At 44.8% G+C, this 18,777-nt stretch overlaps 1 protein-coding gene across 3 annotated transcripts in view; it reads left to right on the top strand.

The window, feature by feature from the left end:
• trpc1 (transient receptor potential cation channel, subfamily C, member 1) overlaps window positions 1–18,777 on the top strand; it is a 79,115-nt gene that overhangs the window by 36,795 nt on the left and 23,543 nt on the right. For 2 of the 3 annotated variants that reach the window (XM_085989879.1, XM_085989880.1), the window contains exon 8: window positions 16,238–16,377. In XM_085989879.1, coding sequence (XP_085846005.1) covers window positions 16,238–16,377 — 140 coding nt within the window. Of the gene's footprint in view, window positions 1–15,654; window positions 15,674–16,237; window positions 16,378–18,777 lie in introns of those variants that run through there. The other variant, XM_085989881.1, reaches the window with a different exon arrangement.

Below are 18,777 nucleotides of genomic sequence, written 5' to 3'. Positions count from 1 at the left end.
TCAGCAAGGGGGTGCTGGAGATTCTAATGTACATTTGTTCAGGTTCCCTTCAGTATAGTCTGTGTATTGACTGCCAAAACTTCACACTCTGACAATATTTCAATAATCCACTATTTCACAGCTCTATTATTAGTCCCCAGGAATCAGCATAGATGAAGTATTTGATTTTTTTTTTTTATTGGGCCAATATAGAATTTGAAGTACACGGCCTTTGGGTTCACAGTGATTTGATCGTCAAAAGAAAAGTAGTAAGATAGAAAATTGTTGCCAATTTTAACTTTCCGACTTAAATGTTCTGTTGCTAAGGTTATAAAAAATAACTATAATTTGTCAAACTTCTGATTAGACAGCCACCCACTTTTTTTAAGAGATTAAAACTGTTCCATACAAACCTCTGCAAGGTTCCTCTCTGTATGTTCACATGTAAGTGCCATGTAACTTCTGAGAACTTGGGCCAAGAGTCTGAGACATGTTTACATTTTCTTGGCTATTGGAAGCACTGGGAATACAGAATCCAAGTAAGTGGAGATGACTATGTGTACTTAAATGCTGACACTTGGCAGTATTGTTAACCAAAATGCTCTCATGCTAAGATTATTTCTTCAGGCAGAACTGAGGGTCCAAAATTCAAATCTTGATTTCCTTGGGTTTTTTTGATGGGTGGAAGTAAGGGAAAAAGATAAACAGAGAGGAATAGGCAAGTAGCAAAGGGAAGTACTGTATTAAATGATAGTTTGGCAGTACTCATTTGCCGCTATCTAATGGTGCTAATGTTTCACAAAATTAACTAGCAGTTTACTGGTGGTTGGTTAGCAGATTTATATTATTTGGCACTGTCGTTCATTGAAACAAATTTCTGGATCACTGGGGTAGATTCTTAACTTAATACCTGGGCATAAACCTGGCATTGTGGATCGGCCGCTCATTATAGAAATCGCCTGGTTTTCATTTCCATTGAAGCCACTGTGCTATTGCTGTGCGATATAATCCTCCGTAGAATTATGCATCTTGAATAAAGCAGATCTGTTTATAATTTTTTGAGCCAAAATTCAGTAAAAAGATTATATAGCACAGCTTTAGCTGTTCCAAGTGTTCAGTGGCTGAATGCACCATTCGCTGTGATACTTAATCCTGTATACCAGGGAGATGCTAGGTTCGATCCTGTAGTGTATGTAACCGTTCCACCTTTAAGAGAACTATTTTAAGAGTTGCACTACTTTATCTTGGCTGCTGTATACTGTAATACCGGTGGTGACCACACCGGTATATAAGTGCTGTGTAATGATTTATTGGGCAGTTCCGCCCTGACCTTCGACTAGTAAAGACCTGTTAAAATTTACTCTTGTGGTCTGTGTAGTAATTCTCATTATAACACACAGACTTAACAGATCCCATGTCTGTGCTTGGCAGATCTCAGCTGGGGCAAAGGTAAAGGCCCTGCCACTGCCCTCAGTGTACCTCACACAAAGGAAGGACATACCTGACTGCTATCTCGTGACCCTTGATAGAAAGGATCCAATTGTGGATGTTGAGCGAGGACAGGACTGGACTCAGCTGTGATGGCACCGTGGCCGAATAGCCTGTCAATACTCGGGCCTTGAAATTGCTGGGGCTCCACTAGGGCCACCTTTGCCCCTGGCCAGAGACTTCGCCCCAGATCCTGGGAACAGGGTAATTTGCATAACCAGGGCCTGGCCACCAGCGCCTGCAAGGGTGCATCAAGTGGCACCTGCCCTGGCCTAACCCAATCTGCCCTTCTGAGGTGCCACTCCACCTGAAGTCCCCCCAAGGCCCACATAGAGTCATAGAGTTTTACAGCACAGAAAGAGGCCCTTCGGCCCATCGTGTCTGCGCCGCCCCACATGAGCCAAATAAAATATTTTTACGTGGTTCTTTGCCTCGCAATGAAGCCAATCTGACATTAGAGATGCTTTAGGGTCTTTAGGAGGCCTCCAAGAGACTCGCACCAGATTTCAACTTGCGTGCGTTCCATTGAAGCCTTTCAAGGGCATAAGGGAAGAATTCTCTGGATAGTTTGGGAACTACGGCTGGCAGCCTCCTTGATGTGGGGGGAGGGACAGGCGGAAGATCTGCCTCAGAACCTCTGACCAGAATTTAAATATCCTGTCTAAACAGGGTGGAATCCCAGTGGAGCTGGGTTCCAGACTATATTCTAGGCAATGTACATGAGAGTTGCACCTTTTGCAAGCCAGGAACTTTGGGGCCTCTCTGCCTGGATACACGTGTGAAAGATATCTAAAGAATGGTCACTTGGCATGGTACTGGAATTCTGCTGGCTCCCAGCCCAGTATCCATCCCGGGCTTTAGGATAGGAGTAGATAAAATTGGCAAAAGAAAGCACAAGAACTTTGTAAAAGTATTTGTGAATCAGTGGATCCTCACACAAACCATAAATCATGATTTAGAACTGCTGTGTGAATTCACCACCAATATGCATGTGTTCAGATATTGTTACCTTTTTAATTTATTCATTCACGGGATGTGGGCGTCTCTGGCAAGGCCAGTATTTATTGCCCATCCCTAATTGCCCTTGAGAAGGTGGTGGTGTGCCGCCTTCTTGAACCGTTGCAGTCCTTGTGGTGAAGGTACTCCCACAGTGCTGTTAGGCAGGGAGTTCCAGGATTTGACCCAGCGACAATGAAAGAACGACGATATATTTCCAAGTCAGGATGGTGTGTGACTTGGAGGGGAACTTGGAGGTGGTGGTGTTCCCATGCGCCTGCTGCCCTTGTCCTTCTAGGTGGTAGAGCTTGCAGGTTTGGGAGGTGCTGTCGAAGAAGCCTTGGCGAGTTGCTGCAGTATATCTTGTAGATGGTACACACTGCAGCCACGGTGCGCCAGTGGTGGAGGGAGTGAACGTTTAAGGTGATGGATGGGGTGCCAGTCAAGCAGGCTGCTTTGTCCTGGATGGTGTCGAGCTTCCTGAGTGTTGTTGGAGCTGCACTCATCCAGGCAAGTGGAGAGTATTCCATCACACTCTTGACTTGTACCTTGTAGATGGTGGAAAGGCTTTGGGGAGTCAGGAGGTGAGACACTCGCCGCAGAATACCTAGTCTCTGACCTGCTCTTGTTGCCACAGTATTTATGTGGCTGGTCCAGTTAAGTTTCTGTTCAATGGTGACCCCCAGGATGTTGATGGTGTGGGATTCGACGATGGTAACGCCATTGAATGTCAAGGGGAGATGATTAGACTCTTTCCTTTTGGAGATAGTCATTGCCTGGCACTTGTGTGGTGCGAATGTTACTTGGCACTTATCAGCCCAAGCCTGAATGTGGTCGAGGCCTTGCTGCATGCGGACATGAACTGCTTCATTATCTGAGGAGTTACGAATGGAACTGAACACTGTGCAGTCATCAGCGAAGATCCCCACTTCTGATGTTGGAGGGAAGGTCATTGATGAAGCAGCTGAAGATGGTTGGGCCTGGACACTGCCCTGAGCAATTCCTGCAGCGATGTCCTGCTGGAGTTACAGCAGGACGCTGGTGGAACTCCTATGAAATTTTGGGCCCTATAACTTCCGCTTTGGAATTTTAAGCTTCTCGATAGTGGTAATGTATTTTTTTAAATTTCTTCAGCCACAGTTTTGTGAATAATTGGGAATTGTCAGTGAAATTTGATGCAGCATTTTCAGCCTATAGAAACTAGAGGTGCCAGATGTGCAGTAAGCTTAGGGACAAGATTTAATTCCTGGTATTGGCCTCAGCCCCCAGCATTGACGCAAGTACTGTTTTGGAGCGCCATGGTGTGAAAAAAGTGATTTTTTATCCTGCAACACAGTGTGGAATTAAGCAAAGGATAAATGGATGAAGATTTAAATCCCAATTTTAATGCTTTGCTGCTCTGTCATGATATTGATTTTGTTGTGCTGAAGTGATGGGGAAGAACGATAGTTCCTCAGTTTGGAATGTTTATCTTAACCAGAAAGAAATGGACCAAATATGGCACAAGTTCCATTCAGTACCCCTGGCCAGTTGAATCTAGTGGTTCACACACTTTGGGAACCTGCTGCCTAGCTCTGATACTTCCATCTTCTAGTAGGTAGTAAGTGAACAAAACTGATGAGGAATAACATACTTTTGATTGTGCAGACTTTCTCCATCCTGTAAGAAAGACTTGCATTTATACAGCGCCTTTCACGACCACCAGATGTCCCAAAGCACTTTACAGCCAATGAAGTACTTTTTGAAGTGTAGTCACTGTTGTAATGTAGGAAACGCGGCAGCCAATTTGCGCACAGCAAGCTCCCACAAACAGCAACGTGATAATGATCAGATAATCTGTTTTAGCGATGTTGATTGAGGGATAAATATTAGCCAGGACACCGGAGAGTACTCCGCTGCTCTTCTTCGAAATAGTGCCATGGGATCCTTCACATCCACCTGAGAGAGTAGACGGAGCCTCGATTTAACGTCTCATCCGAAAGACAGCACCTCCGACAGTGTAGTGCTCCCTCAGTGTCGGCCTGGATTTTTGTGATCAAGTTTCTGGAGTGGGACTTGAACCCACAACATTCTGAGTCAGGGGCAAGGGTGCTACCAACTGAGCAATCTTGGACTTCATGTGACATTGATGAGCTATTTGTGTCTCATGATTTATGTCATTTGAATCCTCTCACATGTTTCACCATGTACACCTGAGCTACTTCCAGTTATAAGAACATAGGAAGTAGGAGCATGAGTAGGCCATACGGCCCCTCAGGCCTGCTCCGCCATTCAGTAGGATCATGGCTGATCCGAATCTAGACTTGCGTCCACTTCCCTGCCCTCTCACCGTAACCCCTAATTCCCTTATCTGCTAGGAAAATGTCTATCTCCATTTTAAATTTATTTAATGTTGCAGCTTCCACAGCTCTCTGGGGTAGCAAATTCCATAGATTTACTACCCTCTGAGTGAAGAAGTTTCTCCTCATCTCAGTTTTGAAAGGGCAGCCCCTTATTCTAAGATTATGCCCCCCTAGTTCTAGTCTCACCCATCAGTGGAAACATCCTCACCGCATCCACCCGATCAAGCCCCCTCACAATCTTACATGTTTCGATAAGATCGCCTCTCATTCTTCTGAACTCCAATGAGTAGAGTCCCAACCTACTCAACCTTTCCTCATACGTCAACCCCCTCGTCTCTGGAATCAACCGAGTGAACCTTCTCTGAACCGCCTCGAGAGCAAGTATATCTTTTCTTAAATATGGAAACCAAAACTGCACGCAGTATTCCAGGTGTGGCCTCACCAATACCCTGTATAACTGCAGCAAGAATTCCCTGTTTTTATACTCCATCCCCCTTGCAATAAAAGCCAAGATTCCATTGGCCTTCCTGATCACCTGCTGCACCTGCATACTAACTTTTTGTGTTTCATGCACCAGGACCCCCAGATCCCTTTGTACTGTAGCACTTTGCAGTTTCTCTCCATTTAGATAATAACTTGCTCTTTGATTTTTTCTGCCAAAGTGCATAACCTCACACTTTCCAACATTATATTGCATCTGCAAAACCTCTGCCCACTCACTTAACCTGTCTATGTCCTTTTGCAGGTTTTTTATGTCCTCCTCACTCATTGCTTTCCCTCCCATCATGGTATCGTCGGCAAACTTGGATATGTTACACTCGGTCCCTCCCTCCAAATCGTTAATATAGATTGTAAAGAGTTGGGGTCCCAGCACTGACCCCTGCGGAATACCACTAATTACTGATTGCCAGCCCGAGAACGAACCATTTATCCCAACTCTTTGTTTTCTGTTAGATAGCCAATCTTCTACCCATGCCAGTATATTACCCCCAATCCCGTGATTTTTTATCTTGATCAGTAATCTTTTGTGTGGAACCTTGTCAAATGCCTTTTGGAAGTCCAGATACACTACATCCACTGGTTCCCCTTTATCCACCCTGTATGTTACGTCCTCGAAGAATTCGAGCAAATTTGTCAAACATGACTTCCCCTTCACAAAACCATGCTGACTCTGTCCTATTAAATTATGTTTATCCAAATGCTCTGTTACTGTTTCCTTAATAATGGACTCCAACATTTTGCCAACCACAGATGTTAGGCTAACTGGTCTATAGTTTCCAGCTTTTTGTCTACTTCCCTTCTTAAATAAGGGTGTTACATTAGCAGTTTTCCAATCTGCCGGGACCTTTCCTGAATCCAGGGAGTTTTGGAAAATGATCACCAATGCACCAATTATCTGCTATCCTACTTAATGGTGGGTCAGTGAATATAGAATTAATGCTGTGGTGGACCAAATAACTCAACAGCCAATCTAGGCATTGGGCAGAACTCTAGGAACCTCTTTCCTTTGTCATTGACCTCATCTACAGATTACAGGAGGACAATTTATAGGCTCTGAAAAATTATATTTTGGGTCTATTGACTGAAATTTTCATTGTGCTTCAAAGAAGTTTTGTTTCTCCAGAAGTTAGTATTGTGCGACTCGTCATGGTCATAAAACTGTTCAAGTATTTAGTTGAAGTTCTTCTTCCTACTATCTCTTCATTTTTCTTTGAGGTTTTCCACATCTTTTAGCAGATGAGCCTCGGTAGTCACATAATGCATGATAAAGATAAACACTTTTCAGCAAAAGTGCTGAAGAAATTTTTACCATGACATGCTGTCATCCAAGTCAGTACAGTACCAGCCACAATATGTCCCCTGAAGCAAGTAATGAGTTTTGTATTTATTTTGCTTACCATTTTGGGGTGAAATTTCTCTATGCATTAGAGTTAATGCATGAGATGAGTGTGTGCTAATGGATAGCAATTTTACATTCGCATTAATGAAGCACAAATACGTTTTTGGCCATGCTTCTAAAAATTCCACCAGTAAGTCATCGGGATTAATGGAGGTTAATGCACAGACCTGATGTTCGCTGTGTTTTGGTTTGGCTTGTTGAGCTTGAATTAATGGTGAACCTGCAAATTTGTTCATGTTTGTATCCCGTGCACATTTGTGTTAATGGATCCCAAGAGAAAATCACTGTGGAGAATCTGCAATGGTCCAGCATGAAGTGGAACGGGAGACATTGAAAACAGTGATTCAAATGTTTCAGCATCATGAATGCATGGGCAATTCTGACTTTGCTGACAAGTTGTAGCAGGAGGCCAAGCAGCAGAAGAGGTCCAGCGAGACCCGTGACCATAGCAGGAAGACCAGCAGGATCCACTACTGTCCAAGACAGTGTATGTGTCAGCAACAACAGAATGACCTCAATCTCATCAAGCAGGAATGGAAAAAAAACCAAAGATTTGCATTTATATAGCACCTTTCACTACCACCAGACATCCCAAAGCGCTTTACAGCCAATGATGTACTTTTTGAAGTGTAGGGGGCGATCTTGCCAGCCCTGAGGAGGTGGATTTGGAGGCGGGATTGCCAGGAAAATGTCAGAATCTGGGGGCGGGTACCCATCCTGCCCCCAACCTGCCTCCGTGCCATCTTCCCAGGAGGCGGGTAGCCGACCCGCGCCGGGTCCCGTCTCCTGGAGGCGGGAAGGGGATTTCAACCACTTAACTGCCTGTTAACAGGTAGTTAACAGGCAGTTAAGAGGATTATCCCCATTTTTCCAACAGAGGTGCGGGCTTCCCGACGTCGGGAAACCCGCCAGGGTCAGCGAGGCGAGCAGTGGGTTTGCGGGGGTGAGAGGGGTCCAAAAGTGCGCTGTGGAGGTGAGTGATGGGTGCAAGTGTGGAGAGGTAAGTTTGTGAGGTGAGTGAAAAGTGTTAGAAAAAGTTTACTTACCTTTGTTTCTTCCTGCAGGTTTCAATCATTGGGGATCCGGAGGCTCCGGCATCTCCACGGCAGAGATGGCAGAATGGCTGCTGCATTCGCCGATACAACAGCCATCTGCTTTCTGCTCTGGAAATAGGTTTGGTGAGCCTTGAGTACAAGGACTCACCAAACAACAGAGAATGTCAGTGTTTGACTGCTTCTCAAAGCTGTCAAACGATAGCAATTCATCTGCCAAAAAAGTTTGACAGATGAAACGTCATACGCTGACGTTCTCTGTCACTGGCTTTCCCTTAATTGGCCTGCTGAGCGGGCTTAACAAGGTCAATCAAGGGAAAATAGCGTGGGTTGGCCAGATGTCGATGGAGGTGATACTAAAACCTGACAAGTGGCAGTCCTGCCTCCAGATGCGCCCCCATTGGCAAAATCACCCCTGTAGTCACTGTTGGAAACGCAGCAGCCAATTTGTGCACAACAAGCTCCCACAAACGGCAACGTGATAATGACCAGATAATCTGTTTTAGTGATGTTGATTGAGGGATAAATATTGGCCAGGACACCAGAGATAACTCCTCTGCTCTTCTTTGAAATAATGCCATTTGGGATCTTTTACATCCACCTGAGAGGGCAGATAGGGGCTCAGTTTCACATCTCATCCAAAAGACAGCACCTCCGACAGCGCAGCACTCCCTCAGTACTGCACTGGCGTGTCAGCCTGGATTTTTGTGCTCAAGTCTCTAGAGTGGGACTATGAACTCACAACCTTCTGACTCCGAGGCAAGAGTGCTACCAACTGAGCCACAGGTGACACTTAATGAAGGTATGAGGAGCTATGCCTCACTAACAAACCATTTATGAATTATGCCATCTCTTGGAACCAGACATGCAATCAGGGAGCATTGCGCTGCTAGTAACAAGAAAAGTGATAAGCACATTCAACTGTTTTACTTTGGGCTCCTTCCAACCAAAAGCAGGAGGCTTGGCAAGTCAGGCAGTTTGTGGTTAACTGTTGCATAACTGATGTCACAGGTGCCCTGCTTTAAAAGGCGGGGGTGGTGGGGGGGAATACATTAAAATTAGCATCCGGATGCACCAACAGTAGGAGAACTGACCAGAGTTTTATGAACAATGTGGCATTCCAAAGGTGTAGGGTGGCAGCAATTACACCCGTGACCACTCAATCACCCGTGACCACTCAATCACCCGTGCAACATCATTCATCAACAGAAAAATATACTACTAGACAAACATCCAAATAGTCATTGGCCAGTAGAAATGTATGGTTTCCAGGGAGTACCCATGATACAGATTAGACAGATTAAGTGAGTGGGCAAAACTGTGGCAAATGGAGTTCAGTGTTGGAAAGTATGAGGTAATCCACTTTGAATCCAAGAAAGACAAATCAGAATATTTTCTAAATGATGAGAAACGAGGAACTGTGAAGGAGCAAAGAGGTTAGGGTATCCATGTACACAAGTCACTAAAATCTAGTTGACAGGTACAAAAAGGTGAATGAAATGTTGGCCTTTATCTCAAGGAGGTTAGAATACAAAGGGGAGGAAATTATGCTTCAGTTGTATCGAGCCTCGGTCAGACCCTATCCGGAGTACTGAAATCAATTCTGGGCACGGCGCCTCAGGAAGGGTATGTTGGCCTTGGAGGGGTGCAGCGTAGATTCACCAGAATGATACTGGGACTTGTAGGGTTAAATTCTGAGGACAGATTGCATGGCTTGTATTCCCTTGAGTATAGAAGAGTGACGGATGATCTAATCGAGGTGTTTAAAATGATAAAAGGATTTGATAGGGTAGATAAAGTGATTCTCTTTCCTCTGGTGGGGGATGTCCAGAACATGAGGGCATGACCATAAAATTAGAGCAGGCCATTCAAGAGTGAAACCAGGAAGCACGTCTTCACACAAAGGACAGTGGAAATCTGGAACCCTTTCCCCCAAAAAGGCTGTGGATGCTGGGGGTCAGTTTGAAGCTTTCAAGACTGAGATTGATAGATTTTTGTTAGGTAAGTGTATGAAGGGATATGGAGCAAATGTAGGTAATGGGGTTGAGGTACAGATCAGCCATGATCTAATTGAATGGTGGAACAGACTTGAGAAGTTGAACGGGCCTTTTCCTATTCCTGAGCTCCCATTTTCAGGGAATCGTGGATTCCTCACATTCCAATATGATAAGAGGTTGAATGTTTGACTCCGAAGAGATAACGATTACCTCCTTGAACTATGGCTCATGACTCCGCTATGACACCCGTATACCACCCAGCAAAGAGCCTAGAAAGAAGCACATTTCAGGAATGTCATCAAGCAGTCATTTGATGCGTTGTTGGTACCATACAGAGGGAGCTCTATAATGTGCCCTGGAGAGAATTTGTGGAATGGTAGTATTTTTCCGCATAGCACAGCTATGGAAAGGCATATGCTTACTTGTGAAAGAGGAATAGCAACGAGGAGGAGGAGGATTATTATTATTATTTGGATGTATTTTTAACAAAAATCATTTCTTAGTATTGCTGTTTATATGGGAAGTATTCATTTGAAATAGTGAGGTGCAGCGTATTTAACAAGATGTAGGGCTGTGCTTTCTGTTTGTAGTGTGAGTACCAGAAAACTGTGGACTTTCCCCTCTGCTACTCCTTCGTAACGTACTACTGGGTGTACTATTCTGCATTGTCAGCCGTGGCTCAGTGGGTAGCACTCTCGCCCTCTGAGTCAGAAGGTTGTGAGTTCAAGTCCCACTCCAGAGACGTGATAGCAAAAATTTAGGCTGACACTCCAATGCAGTGCTGAGGGAGTGCTGCACTGTCGGAGGTGCCGTCTTTCAGATGAGACGTTAAACCGAGGCCCCGTCTGCGCTCTCAGGTGGATGTAAAAGATCCCATGACATTATTTCGAAGAAGAGCAGTGGAGTTATCCCCGGTGTCCTGGCTAATATTTATCCCTCAATCAACATCACTAGAACAGATTATCTGGCCTTTATTGTAGTGTATGTACCTTTTTAAGGGGGAGAACTACTTTTTACAGCTCCTGTATCCTGTAGTACCGGCAGTGACCACACCTGTATATAAGCCCTGAGTAGTGATCTGTACAGTCAGTTGCAGTTTGAACTTCATCCAGTAAACACCTGCTGATCGTTCCCTGCAGTCTTTGTCTGATTATTGAAAGGACACAACATTAAGATACCCGGATCTAACATTTATCACATTGCTGTTTGTGGGAGCTTGCTGTACGCAAAATTGGCTGCCGTGTTGCTTACATTATAACAGTGACTACACTTCAAAAGTACTTCATTGGCTGTAAAGCACTTTGAGACTTCATGAGGCCATGAGCGGCGCTATATAAATGCAAGTCTTTCTTACAGGATGGAGAAAGTCTGCTGAGGATTTACTTGTGATCAGCAAACCACCTTCCTTGACACATTGCAAGCCAAAGATAGTCCTGCCTGTGTGCCAGGAATCGCCTGTCTTATTCTGGCTGCTGTCTGGCCTGTTTGCTTTCAGGGGCTTGCTTCTCCTGTCACTTGTCCAGAGGCAGCTACAGGCAAGGGACTGGGAGTGATTTGAGCGTCACGCACTTGTTCCTTTTACTTTTGGTCACAATCCTCCCCTGGAGGCTTGGGCCTGATGTTGGCTACTGCTCTGCTGGAGCGTAGACAGTTGCACAGCCATGACTTGTTGGAATTCCTCACTCATAGTTGTTCGGACTCTGCTTCCAGGCACATTGAAGCTGACTATTACTGTATCATGGAGCATGCACCTCAGAACCTCAACTGTCTGCATGTCTGAAGTATCGACTGAAGATGCTGCATGCTGCTCAATGTCAGTTTGCGGAACAAATAACCCTTGCTGTATGACCTACTGAGTCCTGGTGCCCAACTAGTTTTGGTTAATGTTTTACTACGTTAAAGGTGCTATATAAATGCAAGTTGTTGTTGTTCTTTCTGTTGAAGATAATCTTTGTCTATAAGGCAATGACCATCTCCAACAAGCGAGACTCTAACCATCTCCCCTTGACATTCAATGGCATTACCATTGCTGAATCCCCCACTATCAACATCCTGGGGGTTACCATTGATCAGAAACTGAACTGGACCAGCCATATAAATACTGTGGCTACAAGAGCAGGCCAGAGGCTGGGAATTCTGTGGCGAGTGTCTCACCTCCTGACTCCCCAAAGCCTTTCCACCATCTACAAGGCACAAGTCAGGAGTGTGATGGAATACTCTCCACTTGCCTGGATGAGTGCAGCTCCAACAACACTCAAGAAGCTCGACACCATTCAGGATAAAGCAGCCCACTTGATTGGCACTTCATCCACCATCTTCAACATTCACTCCCTCCACCACCGGCGCACTGTGGCTGCAGTGTGTACCATCTACAAGATGCACTGCAGCAACTCGCCAAAGCTCCTTCAACAGCACCTTCCAAACCCGCGACCTCTCCCACTTAGAAGGACAAGGGCAGCAGACGCATGGGAACATCGCCACCTACAAGTTCCCCTCCAAGCCACACACCATCCTGACTTGGACCTGTATCGCCGTTCCTTCACTGTCGCTGGGCCAAAATCCTGGAACTCCCTTCCTAACAGCATTGTGGGTGTACCTACACCATATGGACTGCAGCGGTTCAAGAAGGCGGCTCACCACCATCTTCTCAAGGGCAATTAGGGATGGGCACTAAATGCAGGCCTAGCCAGCGACGCCCACATCCCATCAATGAATAATTTTTTTTTTTAAAGTAGAGAAATAGGTGCTAAATAAGCAGAGATTTAGGGGATAAATTGGCCCACGTCACGCCCAACGTCTGGATGCTAAATGAGTGTTTGGGCGGATGATTTTCTGGCAGCGGTATCCTGCGTCTGATTGCCCCCCCGCCCCCCGGAAGTGCACCTCCTGCCAAATTGGAAGTGGCCGACATCGAGTGCCCAGGTCGCCCGTCTAAAACTGGTGTTGGACCCTTGAATATGCTAAGCGGGCCTGTTTCAGGAGACCCGTTGCCAAATTCTACAGAAACAGGGCGGAGCATGCACCGCACATGCTCTACTCAGTTTTTCCAGGTCTACAGCGGCCTATCCACTGGGCCTTAAAGGGACCGCTGGTGGCTGCCGCCGAAAAGGTAAGTCATTTTTTAAATTTACCTACCTTAATGTGGAACCAGGAGGATCAGCAGTGCCCCTCTTGCTTCTGTCTCTACAGCAGTACTGCAGGCTGCTGTTGGCCCAGGCCCACCACTCACCCCACCCACGCTGCCCAACCCAGGTGCCCACCTCCCGCCCCCAACACCACTACCAAACCACTACCCTCCCAGTATCTACCTGTGGTCTGTGGCGCAGCTCAGATACTGAGTCGGCTGATTTTGAGAAAGCCTTGACTTGGCGTCTGCAGCTTGCCAGTTTTGTGGAAATAAGGCCCAAGGCCCAACTTGGAGTGAGCCTCGGGCCAGCATCTTCAGGCGAGTGTGCCATCCACTTCACGTCATGAAACCAATTTCTCTGCCTCAGTCCTGTGTATTTTAGGCAGCAGTATAGCTTTTTAACCTTACGCATTGCTTGCCCAAATATAAAGTACATTGCCTGCACAATGTTTGAGAGCTTACTGAGTGCATTGTATGAATAAATAGAATCAGTCTTCAATCTTTCATGGCTGCATCTTTCTCGTATCCCCTTTTTGTCCTCTAGAAACCTCAACTATTTTAATTACTTCCCTTTTGAGCTGCTATTCCTGCAGGTTAGCGGACCATGTATTCCAGCAAACATATCCGCCATCTGTAATTGATTTTGATTGGCTTTGTACATATATGGCTGCCTACATTTATACATATTCATTCTTATTTCTCGCCATGGCCATTTTGTTCAGGTCTGATCCTTCCAGATAGCTGGGTATATAGTCCAACCGCCCATTCATGCGTTACCCTCTGGGTATTGGTGGGCGGCTTCTCATGCCATTAGCTTTAAGCAGAATACTGTTGTCAGTGAATTAGAGTTTGCGTCTTCTTTGCTGACCCTCAGTTCTCCCAGGAACTGCAAACTGCACAGTTTGCTTGGCTCACAGTGTGCTATTTATACCAATTATATGTGTGTTAGTTGAGCAGTATTCTTGCAGGTGCCTTTGGATTGGCCTCTTAATTATGCATTCACTTTAGGGTACCAATAACACAGTTTGAGCTTCCAGAAAGCAAAATGAGCGAATGTGTGTTCCTGGTAGTGCAATTAAAAAAATGTGCAAAATGCACAGCTCCCATTCTACACACTGCATGCACTATGACAACTTTCAACCTCAAGTGATTTTAGACCACAGTTGTGGTTTAAAACTTATAATACAATAACATTTTATATAATTTTTAACCAGTATGCATCAATTATATTTTAATTCTAGTCTTTATATAAATGCAGAGAGCACTTTCATATCTCCTGAGTCTTTATGTGAAGTGACTTTAGCCTCTCTGCCGAAGATTTTATTGGACATTTTGAAAATCTCAATGGTTAAATTAGGTTTAGAAATTCTGGACAGTTATCACCCCTAAAGCCATGTCATTTAAGAACTTGTTCTTGGAGTAAGTTTAAATGTCTGGCTCTCTGAATTTTGATACTCAATATCATACAAGAATATAAATTATTTTCTCAGTGCCAGCCAGCTGCCTTACCGCTACCTGCAGTGATCAGAAACAAATTCCTTGTTTTGTTTCCTTTCCAAATTGCCAGTTTTATATTTATAGTGTCAAGCAATCACAGAGAGAGTATTGTGGACTAGTTGTACTGTGAATGATATGATTGATGGTACGCAGTGGTGGGGTGCAGTTTTAATTCCGTCCCTGTGTTCAGGTGTGCTGATGTGGGGAGGCATCATATAGAGGACAGAAAACTCTGGGGATATGGGGAGAAAAATGAAATGAGGAGCATCCACAGGGGTGACTTTAGTACCCCTCCTGGTGGCTGGCTGAGAGCAGCACTGGCAGGGGGCGGGGGAGCGGTGGGCATGGCTAACAGCAGCAGCTTGTATTTACATAGCACTCCTAAAAGAATATCTGAGAGTGCTCCACATGTCGGAAGATAGACTCCATAGAGGAAGAGGGAGAATTTAAAGGGGAGACTGAAGGTATGGTCAGAACATAATGGCCCGTAATTTCCGATAGGAGGCTTCCTGTGTGCGGATGCCTCCGATCGGAAAGAAATCTACGCACTTACCTGAGAGCTTCCGAAGTCCGGACACTCTCCGATGCTGGGCCTCTCCACAGTTGAAATGCGCAGGGCCCAGGTATCCCAGGGGCGCATGCAGTTCGCAAGTGACCCTGGGATCACGTGGGCCAGGCCAGCCAATAAGAGAAGGGAATCTCCCTTAATACATTTGACAGATATACCTGTCAAAAGTATGAATGGAGATCACCCCAAAAACACGTCAAAACATTAAATAATTTTTTTTTAATCACATTTTTAAAATTTGTTAAAATTACATTTAAAAAAAATTTTTGAATTAATTTTTTGAAAAAAATAATTACGTTTTTTACAGGGCTAAAAATAAACGTACCTTTTTAAAAAAGTTTTTAAATTATAAATGAGTGGGGGGGAAAAATATTTTTTTAACTTTTTTTAAACTGTTATGCTGGTAAAAGCAGGCCTTACGCCTGCTTTTACCAGGCATCAGATTTCTAAGGGTTTTCTGCGGGCGGAGGTTCTCCAGAAAGCGGAACTCTCCACCCGCAGAGGCCCTTCTCCTCTGTCGAGAATTTTTGACAGGTCGGAAATGCCGGTTTTCAGCGCATGCGCTCCGCATGCCTGAAACCGGCATTTCCGATGTCCCTACGGGTGTCCGTATACACACCCGTAGGCATCGGAAAATACTGGCCAAGATTTTTTAAGGAGACTTGGAAGGCAGGAAGGCACAAGGCTCCCACTTGGATGCAGATGGTGTATGACCGGGCAAGAACCAGTAAGAGGAGAAAAATCATATAGGGAGTTAGAAGGTTAAGATGGAACATAGCCTCACAGTTGGTGAGCATAATCTTAAAAACAGCTGATTTGGGTGGGGCATTCCTGAGGCATTTCTGGAGATTGAGCAAAGCAGGAAATCAGTCTCAGTCCCACACCTAAATGCATTAGGTAAATAGAAAAAATCATTGAATAATAACAATCTGCCGAATAATCTATCTATAGTCGTGAATATGATAGTCAGTAGATCTAGATAATAGTTCCGTTCAGTTTTAACTCCAAACTGAAACCTGTGTAATTTGCATTAACCCTAATGAATAAGTTATCCAGACAACTTTATTTAATTTTGGAAAAGTCATCCCTTGTTTTGAGTATTTGTTTTTGTAAAAAAAATGCAGTTTCCAAAATGAGAGATGTTGCATTGCAGTGATAGTAATTCTGCAAGTATTCAGTCTCAACAGTCATTATTCTCTGCGTGCAGTGGGCAAACCCAGACATTGCTGAATCAGTGGTTTGAATGTATCGTTTCTTCTCGGGAATGTGCTAATGTATAATTTGTCTCTAGGAATGGTGTGGTCAGATGTGAAGAGACTGTGGTACGATGGACTGGAAGATTTTATGGAGGAGTCTCGAAATCAACTCAGTTTTGTCATGAACTCCTTGTATTTAGCAACTTTTGCTCTCAAAGTTGTGGCTCATAATAAGGTAAACAAGAGATGAGTAGAGAGAAGGGTGAGTCTATGGTTCAGTTTGGATGTGAGAACTGCTTGCTCATACTAACTGGAAGGAGATGTTGCAAAAATGATTTTAAAAAATAGAGGAGAATCTGATCATAAAGCTACCTGCACTAGATATTTTACGAACTCATCAATGCTCCATTTACAGTGCTGTATAGGCTAAATATGCTGTATGCTGATGGACAAGTGTAAATATTGGCCCAGAATTTGCGGTCCTGATGACGGCGAACTGGCAGCATTCGCCGTAATTTCTCCTTTAAAACTGACCCCAACTTCAGGATTTAGCGCATGTGCAGGCTGTAATATTTAGATCGCAGATTACCCAAAGGGTCTTCGGAGTTGTAAGGCTTTTTATTAGAGAGCTTCAGTTTAAGCATAACTCGGATACTACTGCATGCGATTGAAATAGATACAGTAGACATGCAACCCATGACAGATGAGGGTGATCTACGGCCCTGGAATGGAACGGAACGGAACGAAATGGACAGTGAGGCAGTACAGTGGTCTCGGATTGGGTGGATTCCTGCAGTCTGTGGCAGCAGTCACTTCCGTTGGGTCGTCCCTCGAGCTGTTGGAGGTGTTAGGCCGTCAGCCAGCATTGATCCACCTCAGAGGCTAAACTTGACCAAGGTGTTGGGCCGTAGCCACCTCGGGGAAGCCTTCGCCCCTAACTGCCTGTTTTCCTCTCTGTCATCTGTTTTTACACCTTATTTCGATGGGCTGATAGATACCTGGTGTCGATCATTTTTACTCATCCGATTGTCCAATTACAAGGGAGAGGCTACCTATGACAGCCCCCTCCCAGCCTCATGGGGTCATTTTCCTCCTTATCTCTGTTCTAAAGGTCTTGGGGCCCTCTCATAGACAGCTTGTTTATCCTAGAGCTCCTTGCTGCATCCCTTATTAGGCCTAGCTATGCCCACTCAAAGGCCTGTGTTTGTGTTCTGACCCCGTAATTCAGCTCTCTGCACAGCTATTTTTCTGACATGACCGGAATCTTTCTGTGTCATCAACTGAGACAAACTGCTGATCTAGAGAACCCGTAACAGACTATTATTTCTTTCAATCCACGATTTCTTACAAGGCGCATGCGGAAATGCTAAAGTCAGTCACTGCTCCTCCACAGTCTGCGCTGATCCCCCCCCCCCCCGCACCGAAGAGCAGGCAATCAGTGAAATCTCTCAAATCATGGAAACTGATAAAAACTTCGGCTCTTCCGCAGTAATACCGCTTTTAAATTCCCCACTAAATGTTAGACCCAAAGGGATTAGGTGTAACTGGGGTTTTAACAGCGTATTGACAGCTAAACAAAGATTATGGTCCTGAAAAACTAATTTTAATTTTGTGCAGTGTCAAATTTATCCTTTTTTTAAAAATTAAAATTAAAATTTTTAAGAAACAAAACAAATGTTTTTAATGTTTGTTCATCTATATTTCAGGTTTGCCTTTTCCCCATGTGCGAGCCCCGAATCTTTGTTTTGCTCTCTCTAACATTTTTAAAGAGTTAGAATTTTAAGAGCTTACCCACTTCCTGGTTCGCTGTCTGAGAATTCTGCGTTTTGATTGGCTGCTTAGACAGCTTGTTGACGTCCCAGCAGCTCGCACTAGGGGATTCCCACTGTACTACGTTGATTTGAATTACACGTCGGGGAAAACCCGAACTTCTCAACACTGAGATGGCGAGATCTTTGTGCGAAGTTTACTTCGGGGCCAGCGGCGAACGCCTTTGCTTCGCCGCTGACTGCAAATTCCGGGCCATTATGAAAGTTTTTTTTTCAGGACCCTCTCATTTCTCCTGCAGTGAGGGCAGACCTGTTCATGGGCATTCTGCCAAAACCATTGTGTAACCAGCCACTAGAAGGAATGTGGCTACAGCCTGGGTTGACTCGCTCTCCAATTTCCTCCTCTCTTGTGGGAAAGCACTTAGTCACTGCTCAGTATTTCCCCCAAATGGCCTATGCAGATTTTTGATTCATCTTGTAGGAATTGCAGTCAATGATTTTAATTATATTATTGGCCCAACTTTTTAAAAATCTTGCTTTGCCCTTTTATTTCCCCCCTTCTGTCTCCATGCATTACACACCTTCGCTGGCTGGAAGGTCGGCACATAGACCTGTTTCCAGGCCTGCACCATAGCTGACTACCAGACAGTGTGCAGAAGATGCAAGGATGGTTCTCCTTTTAGATTTTCATTCCTTCCCTGTAATAATGACTCTGAATTTGCGGTCGGAATGATGGCGTACTCTGAGAGTACACCGCCATACCACCTTTGAAACTGACCGCGAGTTCGGGATGCGCATGCGTTAAATGCTGAACTTGTCTAGCTGTCAAGTTCCGACTGCGCATGTGCTTCGCTGCGTCTTTCGCC

This window comes from Somniosus microcephalus, chromosome 6 (genome assembly GCF_052327205.1).
Source record: "Somniosus microcephalus isolate GS21.2 chromosome 6, FLI_Smic_1.0, whole genome shotgun sequence".
Classification (NCBI taxonomy): Eukaryota; Metazoa; Chordata; class Chondrichthyes; order Squaliformes; family Somniosidae; genus Somniosus; species Somniosus microcephalus.
Note: the sequence above shows the minus strand (reverse complement) of the source record. Positions and strands in the feature narration are given on the sequence as shown.